At 34.4% G+C, this 12,201-nt stretch overlaps 1 protein-coding gene across 7 annotated transcripts in view; it reads right to left on the reverse strand.

Annotated features, from left to right (window-relative positions):
• The window catches only part of Dysb (dystrobrevin binding protein dysbindin), a 28,362-nt gene that overhangs the window by 13,575 nt on the left and 2,586 nt on the right, over nucleotides 1-12,201 (reverse strand). For all 7 annotated transcript variants that reach the window (XR_013883753.1, XM_080176123.1, XM_080176122.1 and 4 more), the window contains exons 5-13: nucleotides 9,758-9,813; nucleotides 8,408-8,476; nucleotides 6,880-6,977; nucleotides 5,327-5,390; nucleotides 2,922-3,005; nucleotides 2,299-2,411; nucleotides 1,620-1,746; nucleotides 780-1,144; nucleotides 180-395 (exon numbers count right to left, since the gene is read on the reverse strand). Coding sequence is in view for 6 of the 7 variants with exons in the window: in XM_080176123.1 (XP_080032249.1) it covers nucleotides 180-395; nucleotides 780-1,144; nucleotides 1,620-1,746; nucleotides 2,299-2,411; nucleotides 2,922-3,005; nucleotides 5,327-5,390; nucleotides 6,880-6,977; nucleotides 8,408-8,476; nucleotides 9,758-9,813 (1,192 nt within the window). In the remaining variant the exon portion in view is untranslated. The remainder of the gene's footprint in view (nucleotides 1-179; nucleotides 396-779; nucleotides 1,145-1,619; nucleotides 1,747-2,298; nucleotides 2,412-2,921; nucleotides 3,006-5,326; nucleotides 5,391-6,879; nucleotides 6,978-8,407; nucleotides 8,477-9,757; nucleotides 9,814-12,201) is intronic.

The raw sequence follows: 12,201 nt of genomic DNA on the forward strand, positions 1-12,201 counted from the left end.
AGGAAACGAAGTAGCGGGTTTCATCGTAGCTTTTCTCCTAATTGTAGCCCCTACGGGGCTCTCACCCTGTGGGGCAATAATTAACATTTACCTAACATAACCTATCAAAAGCTAATATGAAAACACGACGAAACCCATTACTTATTTCTTTACATGATCCAAATCTGTATAAGACAAACCTTGGTTAGCAACCGTGAGTGTTGCTGCCGTCATTTCTACCGCCGCACTGCCGATTGTTCCAGCGGCGTCTGCCGCCACATAACCAATTGAACCAGCTGCTGAACCTATGCTACCGGCAGCTGTACCAATACTGTCAGCTGCTACATAGCCAATAGTTCCAGCCGCACTTCCAAGACCAACTGCTGCGCTGCCTATACTGCCGGCTGCTACGTTACCTAACACAAAAATGTTGTTTTTAGAATAGTTTTATTGTAACATTGTAAAGATGTTCTATAATTATGACTGGTTTTCAGACACATACCTATTAAAATCCATTGTCTTAAATTCTTGAATAATGAAGAAATCGTAAGCGTCTGGAGTCTCCAGATATGAAGGGAAAACTGTATGTCACCTTAACACTAAAGCCGCATTCAAATGTTAAAACAAGGATGACTTTGCAGAATATATAGAATGTAAACTTATTGAATCCCTGAAAATTTCAGCTGTCTATCTTTAATAGGAGCCGAAAAAATCACGTTTTCTCCATAGCGTTACGGATTAACTGACTGGCAGACAAAGTAAATTAAAGAGGAGCATCACTAGTAAAAAATAAAGCTTACCTACAGTGCCAGCGGCTTTAAGGGTAACCGCCGTCAAATCCACACCAATACTACCAGCCGCCAACAAGGTGTCCACCGTATTTGTTCCAACTTCTGCGGCAAGATTTATAGCAGTCATTCCAGCAGACCCTCCGCCCCGCACATCATTTGTAGCAGCACCCCGCACTTCATTTGTTGCACTCCGCGCATCTCTTTGCGCATCCCGCACAATATTCGACACGTACCGCTGATCGTTGGAGACATCACGGGATCTGCCGCCAGATGCAAATTGGCCCCTGTTGTTTGAGCTATTGTTAACTGTGGGAGGACCACTTAATGTTTTTCTTTTTCTATCTGGCACACTCAGATAGTTCTGTGTTGGAGATCTAAAAAGTTTTAGTTCATTGGCTAGTTCCCAACAAGCATTGTCCTATTGAACCGATAATTCAAACTATAGAAGGGGTAATTTTGATTATTGTCATAGGGGATGTATATAAATTTATCGTCCATTGTCCTATCTCTTAAAATCCATTTCTACTAGTAAGGGATATAATGGGATACGACAATAAACGATAAAGGGAGGAGTAGGTTGCTACTGTTTTTTAACTTAAAACTCACAACTTTTACTGATTTTTAGCGCAACCTTCTCCTCTCTAAATGTGCAAATGACAATTAAACAAAATTAGCCCTTCAGTAATTGAAAACTAATGGTTAAAACGTTTAGACACTACATATTTTGAATGCACCAATCAAAAGTCAGTAAAAGTACAAGATTCATAGCCAACGAATAAGACAAAGAGGATATAAAACTTTGTAATTAACAGTCCAACGCCCCTCCCTCTCACAAGTCCATAAAATTACCTAGCCCTGCCAAGATTATAAAAATCTGTGGCGTCAGAGTTGAGAAAATCCTCCAGTTCATTTTCGTCTCCACTAAGGTTAATTGATTCCAGTGTGACGTCATCAATATTGTGGGATGACAAGGGCACTAAAAACAATGATGAGAACTAGAAAAATTGTTTATTACATCAAATTATAGACAGCTTTCCGCGGACATTAAAATAGAAAATATTAAGATTAAAACTAATTTTGTTAGCGTTGAGATGTATTTTTTCAGCATGGCTGAGAACCGGTTCTAATCCAGCGGATATTAATAGCTTTCAAAGTTACACTGGAAAAAATATATAATACACTTCTCTAATGAATTTTGTGAGAATATTATGCATTATATCCCAAACTGCTTTGTTAATCACAATTATTCCACCCCCCCCCGGCCCCCCCACTCTTTATTTTTAAATAAATTGAAAATAAGTGTGTGTTTGTGAGGGGGGGGGGGGATTGTGCACCGCAGGGGATAATCAATCATAAGAAAATAAACTTTTTTTTTTTATAAATTTTGCGAATTTTTAACAATGGCCCCAGCGGTAAGATGTCAATTCCTATTGATTTTACGAAGATAGCCAAAATATTAAGGGAGTAAAAAAACCTGTTTTTAAGGATAGGTATACGATTACTTTCTAAAAAGTTTTAAATAACGTACCATCCAGGAAACCAGACTGTTGGTAAGTTTTTAGGTCTTCTTGGAACTTGGTTTGGAAAACATTCTGTCTCTCCAATTTTATCTGATTCTCCCTCCTCTCTGCTTCTTTTATACTTTATACGGATAACAACATCAGACGATAGAACAAACGAACATATTAATTGTCAGAAACTAGCGACTTAGCCCCTAGCCCCTATAGGTTCAGCGGTTAGCGAGATCCTTCGGTACAAACAACCACACAGACAAACAAACATCGTTCTACTTTGTATTATAGATAGATAGACATTATATATGTAATTCAGTTTATTGATTTTAAAGACATTCTTCAATTATTAAAAACTTGACATAGCGACGCCTTGTTCGCTTTAAATATTGGACCCTGTGTTGTCCTAGGAATCTATGTTCCAAGAATGGTAGGTATAAATTGGATAATTAAATAAAAATGGTCGTAAAAAATAATTGCACATTTTCCGCGGATAGTAAAATAAAAATTTTCAGTATTATAAAAAATTTTCATTGAAATTTGTCCGAAATACGATAATAACTTTAGTGTGGCTCAGAATCAGTTGTAACATATCGGATATAAATCGCATTCGAAGACATGTTGGAAAATTCTTTATCACCTTTTCTGTTGTTGTTTTTTAAGATGTTCTTCCAAGTCTAAAAGTTCATGTTTTCTTTTCTCCTCGTAAACCCTCATATCAAACCTTAACAAAAACAAGGATGATAACATCCATAAGTGGGTATTAGGGTAAGCACAAAAAAGCTTGGATGGACAAACGGACAAATTGAGTTATAGAGCAGATGTTCAGAAAGAGAGATTAATCACGAAATCTTAAAAAAAAGAATCTTTGTCTTTTAAAGTATGACCGACATACAGACCATGTAAAGGGGGGGGGGGGTAATGCAACCATCTCGTAATCAATGATTAAATGGCACTTTTTAGAATTCGAATTTCGATCTGAAATTTTTCATGAGTAATCCTTGGTAGGTCTATTTTCCCTAAATCGAACAAAAAGTTGGAAAAGTAACGGCTGGCGGCTCAGCCGTTTAGCAGTTTTTTGCTTATATTCAGGGCAAATTCATCATTAATTACGCAAGAATCAACTTTTTAAAACATATTTTTCGTTTAATTCATGTTAAATGATAGCAATAACCATTTTTTAACTTTCTAGTACCAACAGCTATTGGCTAGAACCGTTCGATAAGATTTTTGAGCGACAAAAAGTATTATGTTGAGATAGATTTCGTGACTAATATGCTCTTAAGTTTGGCAAAAGTTGGCAAAACGGCTGAGCCGCCAGCCGTTAACAGTTACTTTTCCAACTTTTTGTTCGATTTAGGGAAAATAATCCTACCAAGGATTATTCGTGCAAAATTTCAGATCGAAATTCGAATTCTAAGTGCCATTTAATCACTGATTACGAGATGGTTGCATTAACCCCCCCCCCCCCCCCCTATATACTCAATGCTCATTAATAGAGAGAATTTAATTATCACACAAAGTTTCAGCCGTCTATCTTAAATAGCAATTAAGAAAATCACATTTCCCCTATGGCGTTAAGGACGAACAAAGTGAATTATAGAGTAACTTTCCTACTAAAAAAATATGGATTGTTGTACAAAAGTAAATGTGAAAATAATAAGGACCAGCGTTGCGGAGCCGTTTGATTTTGGTGCGGCTCCGGTTCCGGCTCCGCGGAGCAATCTGTGATGATGGCGGCTCCGGCTCCGACCTAAAATCAAGAAAAACTCGACATATTTTTTCCCCCACGTCTATTTTAGACTTTTGAAGGTTTTAAAAGTTAATTTTTTGATAAAATGGACTTAAAACTTAAAAGGGGCATTTGCACATGACAAAACAGAGTTACAAAATTATAATTTATAAAAAATCTCTTTGTTTATCTAGTCCGGAGCCGTTTTTTAACGTAAATTACGGCTCCAGCAAAATATGGCGGCTTCACGGCTCCCGGCTCCGCAACACTGATAAGGACAATTGTGTGCTGTAGGTAATAACATTGGATGTAGATAGCATATACGTGGATATTATTACATGGTAAGAATTGTCGTCAATATAGGTTGCTATTTCCCCTGTCATTTATTGTTCAGTTCGTTCATCCAATAGGATGGGAGGGGATGGGTGGGTAAAGGGGTTGCTGTGCTAAGGGATGATCGTTACACTTAATTAGAGTACATGATAATCTAGTGTAAGATCCAAGTAATAATAAATCCAATGTAATAACAAGGTACCTCATTTGTAAGACCCAAGTAATAATAAATCCAATGTAATAACAAGGTACCTCATTTGTAAGATCCAAGTAATAATAAACCCAATGTAATAACAAGGTACCTCATTTGTAAGACCCAAGTAATAATAAATCCAATGTAATAACAAGGTACCTCATTTGTAAGACCCAAGTAATAATAAATCCAATGTAATAACAAGGTACCTCATTTGTAAGACCCAAGTAATAATAAATCCAATGTAATAACAAGGTACCTCATTTGTAAGATCCAAGTAATAATAAACCCAATGTAATAACAAGGTACCTCATTTGTAAGACCCAAGTAATAATAAATCCAATGTAATAACAAGGTACCTCATTTGTAAGACCCAAGTAATAATAAATCCAATGTAATAACAAGGTACCTCATTTGTAAGATCCAAGTAATAATAAACCCAATGTAATAACAAGGTACCTCATTTGTAAGACCGAAGTAATAATAAATCCAAGGTAATAACAAGGTACCTCATTTGTAAGACCCAAGTAATAATGAATCCAATGTAATAACAAGGTAGGTACCTACCTCATTTGTAAGACCCAAGTAATAATAAATCCAATGTAATAACAAGGTAGGTACCTACCTCATTTGTAAGACCCAAGTAATAATAAATCCAATGTAATAACAAGGTACCTCATTTGTAAGACCCAAGTAATAATAAATCCAATGTAATAACAAGGTAGGTACCTACCTCATTTGTAAGACCCAAGTAATAATAAATCCAATGTAATAACAAGGTACCCACCTCATTTGTTGTTGTTTTTCTCTTGTTTCTTGAGCATGAATTGTATCCTCCAGATTTTGTAAGGCTAAATGTTAATAAAATAAATATCTTTAGTTTGATTTATTGTTTTCAGGTTTCTAGTTTATTTATAACCAGCTGTTGCGATGAAAAATAAATAGGGATTTATGAAAAAAATTGTAATGTAAAGTTTTATTAATGTACTTTTGCATTTTACATAAATTGATGATGTTTTGCCGTGTTATTTTATTTTGTCTTTTTCTTTATTTTCTTAGTTCATATTACTATATCTATAATACAAAGCAAAGTAGAATGATGTCTGTCCGTCTGAAGCTTAAGATCTCAGTAATTACTGAACCGATTGGATTCTACTCTTCAGGGTATATACCTACTGTTCCTGTAGTGGTTTTAGGCTATTTTCTTGGGGGGGGTGGGACACCATTAACCCCCCTAAAAACAAAAAAATCCCCCCCCCATTTTTTTTTTGCAGAAGATTTCTCTGGTCCTTTTTTTTTTTGCAGAAAATTCCCTTGGTCCTTTTTTTTGCAGAAGATTTCCTTGGTCCTTTTTTTTTTGCAGAAGATTTCCCTGGTCCTTTTACGAATTTCAACTTTATTTTTTTTTTGATCACCTCTTGGGGCGAAGCCGCTAGTTTAACATAAAAAATAATCAATTTCAAATTTGCTTAAAGTCATTTGCTTTCATTAGTAGTCCCTTTTTAAAAACTAATAATCTCAAAGCGTACCGGGGCCTATGTCAAGCTTGCCAAAAAAGGAGAACTCATTCGGTTTAGAAGTTATTGATAACTTAAGCTAGGTATTGATAAAAACCTTATTAATTTTGTGATATTTGTAAAATTGGATGATAGGGTATAATTTTAGATAAGGGGGGGGGGGGGGAGTTTTGACACATTTGCGTAAACCTGGCACCTAGGCTTTATCTTTGGACTGAGAGGATAGGTTATTAGTGATAAAATCATTCTTATATGATGAATTTCACGAAGTTTTATTTTTTTTTCATTTTTACCTGTACAGAGACCACCTGGAGGCCTGTCCAAAAAATCTAAAAACTTCGTGAAATTCATCATATAAGAATGATTTTATCACTAATAACCTATGAACAGCAGCCTCGGCCATATGGGTTAATTGTCGAGGTGACCCATGGGATGATTTAATTGCCAAAAATGTCTGAGATGGGTTTTTGAAAGATGAAAGCCGCGTTTTTCGACATTTTTTACGATATGAATAACAAGCGCGGCATTCGCGAAATCTAAACAGAGTATACAACTATTTATTTAATCATTTCGCTTTTGTTAGTACAGCCTTTATAAAAGAAAAACAAATTATCTTAAATCCATTTTTGCTGCATATTAATTAATATATCTTTTTAGAGCTATATTAGACATCATACAAATGGCTAAAATAATAATTTTAAAATTTTGAATTCTTAAGTTGTATACTCTTTTTAGATTTCGCGAATGCCGCGCTTGTTATTCATAGCGTAAAAAATGTCGAAAAAACGCGGCATTATCTTTTAAGAACCCATCTCTGAATTACCTAATTCAACATTACTGAACAGAATCTCCATGTGTCTGAGTTCTTGAATAATATTACATATATTTCTATCCATCTCCGGGAGACCTTCAACCAAGGAACTAAAACAAGGACAGGATAAATTGATATATATCCCATTCCCCAATGATGATAAACAAAAACTACCCCTTTATGTAGATTAAAATTATAGACTGAAAGGTTAATTCTGCTAGGTTGAACCAACAAATAAAGATTTATAAAAAAAAGCAACGAGTAAGAGAACATATTTATACAAGGATGACAACATCCATAAAAGCGAAGCGCTGAAACGGTAGGACAAACGAACATAAACACTTGAATAGTGTCAGAACTGAATAATCATAATATAAATGTATAAGGGTCAAAGCAAAATTTTAAGTAAATTTGTTGAAAAAAACTGCTTGATTCAGGTTAATGTTTATGGACATACTTACATTTTTAGGACTTGATTATAGAGTTCCTTCGCTTATTACATTATACTTTGTTGTCCCAGGAATCAATATATCAAAAATCAGATCAATCAGATGATTAAATCACATAAAAAGTAAAAAAATCAACATGTTTAAAATGGACGTACGGACATTTTGGTCATGATTATAGAGTTGCTACGCTTTCTAAATCGTACCTAACTACTAAAGGAATCACCATGCAAAATCGATAGGACAATTCTAACATGCCTAAATTAATGAAAAAAGCTATCCGTTACGGACGGACGGACGGATCGACCCTAATTATAGAAAAGCTTCGCTTTTAAAAAATTTAAGTACCCGTGTAATTTACAGTCAAATGTGCCTCCCTCCCTAGGCAAGCGACTAGGAAACCTATTAAGAATAACTTAATGGTTCATAAATCAATATACCAAAGAGCGGTAGCTATTGTACAGCTATATAATTCAATAAGTGTTAGGTAGCATGTTTATCATTGACTTTCACTTGGATGTTATCATCCTTGTTAAAAGCGAAGCTTTTCTATAAATAGGGTCGGTCCGTCCATATGTCCGTCCGAGATAGTTAGCTTTTATTCGTTAATTTAGGCATGTTAAAATTGTTCTATCGATTTCAAACTTTGCATGGTGATTCCTGTAGTAGTTAGGTACGACTTAGAAAGCGCAGCAACTCTATAATCATTACCAGAGTGTCCGTACGTCCATTTTAAACATGTTGATTTTTGTACTTTTTAAATAACAATTTTTTATGTGATAAAATCATCCGATCGATCTGATTTTTTGATTACTGATTCTTATTACAATAAGGTACAATTATTAGCGAAGCATCTCTATAATCAAGTAGGTATTAAAAATGTCAGTATGTCCTTAAACAGAATTCTGTATTTAAGAAGTTTTGCAACAAATTAACGCATAATTTTGTCAAACCTTTTATTTTCATATTTTGTATATTCAGTTCTGACACTCAACAAAAGTTAATGTTCGTCTGTCATATCGTTTCAGAGCTTCGCTTTTATGGATGTTATCATCCTTGTTTTCTGTATGTCTTAAGATTTATTAAATGTTTACCTAAGCATAGCAACATGTCTCCATCTCTTATCATATTCAGCATGCACTTGAGATATTAATCTATCACACCTATAATAAAAATTCTTATCTTTAGATTTAACAAAAGTGTTTGATAGTAAATAGGTAGGTACCTAGGCTTTTTAAAGAAATTTCATCAAATGTTTTGTTTAGTTCGATGTGTAAAATAGAAGAACACGGCAAAATATCATCGAAAGCTGTCATAATTCAGTGTGGCCACAACCAAAAAAATACTAATACTGAAGAAAAAAAAGGAAATACTGAAAATACTGAATCCTAAAATAAGAAAAAATACTGAAATACTTAACAAAAAAATACAAATACTGAATAAGTATTTTTTATATGATTCCTCATTACAAAATTTCATATATCATAGCTTCATTATTAGGGGGATATTTTAAAGATCTTTTAATTTTGCCTCTTAGATTTTCTTGCACCAATAAAGCAGAAAATGACTGATAAATATTTTAAATGATTACAAAACTTAAATACTTTTTAGTTGAGTTAAGAGCATAGACGTCCAACCTTTTTTTTTTTGGGGGGGGGGGTAAAATTTTGTTAAGGGTGGGGGGGTAATTCGCTTTTGGGGGGGTAAAATGGCGCGCATAAAATTTTCAAATACTGAATATTCAGTATTTACTGAAAATACTGAACCCCCAATTTCCAAATACTGAAGAATACTGAATATTTTCAGTATACTGAAAAATGTGGCCACGCTGATAATTAGAATTAAGAAGTACATTTATTATGCAAATAACAATATTACAATGTTTCACCCTAGTTGCTAAACATATTCCCTCGAATTCCAGTTCTTTTGTTGTGTAGACATCTAGCTGCATTTATAGTTAATTTGTAGAATTTCGTTTTTTCTTTTTCATCCATTAAAAGGGGGGGGGGGGCGAAAGTGACACTTTTTGAAACCAAAACTAAAAGTCAAAGGAACTCAACTAAAAAAAGAGTTACAGGTCTGACGTTTTGCATGGCAGTTGCTTTATAGGGGTACAATATGGAACTGTGAAGAAACAGCGTCGCAACCGCCGAAAACCGCCGAGAAAAGGCAAAAAAAGTTTCGGCGGGAAACGGCGGTTTTTGGCGGTTGCGCCGCCGTTTCTTCACAGTTCCATATTTTACCCCTATAAAGCAACTGCCATGCAAAATCTCAGACCTGTAACTCTTTTTTTAGTTGAGTTCCTTTGTTGACTTTTAGTTTTGGTTTCAAAAAGTGTCACTTTCGCCCCCCCCCTTTCAAAAATTAACTTTTGTTCCATTTTAAGAAAAAACCCTGTAAAAATTCATAGTTTCTGTCTGTCTTTTTATTTGTATGATACGCACCTGTCAGCTTGTCTTGCACATTGTTCTGCCCCGACATGAAGTTTCTCCCAGCAATTCTAAAAATATTAATCTTTATACAGTTGAATGGTACCTACCGAGTAAATATAATCTTCTATAATTCGAAATGTACATCTGAAACATTTAAGATGAAACGTGAATTTCTTGGCTCGTATTTAAGATACAGGGCGACCACCGCCTTTATGATATTAATATTGAAAATAACGTACTACAAAAAAATTACAATGAACACAATAACGTACATTTTTTGAAAAAATAACGTACAATAACGAACCATAAAACACATAAACATCTATAAACAAAGTAGTACGATGTCTGTCTGTCTGAAGCTTAAGATCTCAGTAACCACTGAACTGATTGGGCTCAACTCTTCAGGGAATATACCTACTGGTCCTGGGATGGTTTTAAATTATTTTTTTGGTGGGTGGGACACCCCCAACCCCCCAAAAAATGAAAATACCCCCGCCCCACAAAAAAATCATTTTTTCTTTTTAAAACTGAAATCAAAAAGGGAAGGGATATTAGACTACCCCCCAACAAAAAAAATTCCCCAACCCCATACTCCATACTTTATCTTTTAAAATCTGAATAACACCTCTTGATTAAACCTCTGCAAAGCCCCTAGAGGCTAGTAGCGAAGCCACTAGTATATCAATAATACAAAGTAGAATGATGCCTTTCTGTCTGTCGGAAGCTTAAAATCTTGGTAAACGATGAACTGATTGGGATCTACTCTTCAGGGAATATAACTACTGGTCCTGTAGTGGTTTTAAGCTATATTATCTAGGGGAAGGCCCCTCCCCCCCTCACAAAAAAACTAAAAGAACATTTTTTCTTTTTGTAAACAAAGATAAATAACACACCAGTGAAAAAGTCTCCCACAAAATTTTTTCTCGTTTTTTCTTACAAATTACTAAAGGGGGACTTCCTGATACCTCTTGGGGCAAAGCCGCTAGTATTTATAGAAAGTAGTATACATTATATCAAATTTTGGATTCAAATTAAGGAAAAAGAAACTTTTACTATAAAATATCATCATATTCTACATTTTAATCTAAAAAAAAATTACAATTATTTAATTTTCTCATTTACATAATTTATATCATGTAAAAATATGACATAATTGGAAGTTTATATAAATTACACCTTTAAATGGCGCGCGAATTTTTATACTCCCCTGAAATCTGTTTTAAGTGTTAACTACCCCCCTTAATTACCTTTTACCCTAATTTAATCATGTAAATAGTACCAACTAATAATGAGGTGTATATTCATTTATTTAAGTACGATTAAATATCCCAGCATCTTCGCCCCTAGCCTCTAGGGGCATCGCCTAAAGAGGTATTGTAAAGTTTTTTTAATGGGAGTTTCCCCACCTCACTTCCTTGTTATATTTTACAAAAAGAAAGAATTTTTTTTGTAGGGAGGGATTCTTTGCTTTTTTGGGAGGATTCTTTGCTTTTTTAGCCTAAAACCACAACAGGACCAGCAGGTATATTACCTGAAGAGTAGAACCCAATTGGTTAAGTGGTTACCGAGATCTTAAGCTTAAGAAAGACGGATAGATAGACAGACATCATTCTACTTTGTATTATAGAAAGTAGTATCTCATTGATCCTATAAGTACATGAAAACATAAAAATCAAAAAAAAATCCCGCTAACTGATGAACAAATATGATACTCTTTTAAAGTGTAACTTCTCATATGTCCTGATAAGGTTTGTAAGGGGGGGTGGATAAGTTTTGACACATTTGCGTAAACCTGGAGTAAAGGCTTTATATTTGGACTGAGAGGATAGGTTATTAAAGATAAAATCATTTTTTATGTGATGAAATACCCGCAACTTTAAGATTTTTTGGATAGGCCTCCAGGTTCCGGAGCTCAGGCCTCCAGTTGGTCTCTGTAAAGGTAAAAATGAGAAAAAATTTTTTTTATAAGAGTTAGAGGTCAACTTATAAAACAAAATATGCAACTTTTTAAATGCTATTTTCATATTTCATGAAATACCCGCAACTTTAAGATTTTATGGATAGGCCTCCAGGTTCCGGAGCTCCAGGCCTCCAGGTGGTCTCGTACAGGTAAAAATTAAAATTTTTTTTTTAATGTTAGAGGTCAGCTTATGAAACAAAATATGCATGTTTTTTCATGAAATATGAAAACAGCATTAAAAAAGTTGCATATTTTGTTTTAGAAGTTGACCTCTAACTCTTAAAAAATTTTTTTTTTTGCATTTTTACCTGTACAGAGACTACCTGGAGGCCTTACTAAAAAGTTGCGGGTATTTCATCATATTAGAATGATTTTATCTTTAATAACCTATCCTCTCAGTCCAAAGATAAAGCCTATACTGCAGGTTTACGCAAATGTGTCAACCCCCCCCCCCCTTAGTTTAGAGTAATTTTTTTTATTTACTGAAATGCTTGAT

Source organism: Acartia tonsa, chromosome 11 (assembly GCF_053477335.1).
Source record: "Acartia tonsa isolate MP-2025a chromosome 11, ASM5347733v1, whole genome shotgun sequence".
Taxonomy (NCBI): Eukaryota; Metazoa; Arthropoda; class Copepoda; order Calanoida; family Acartiidae; genus Acartia; species Acartia tonsa.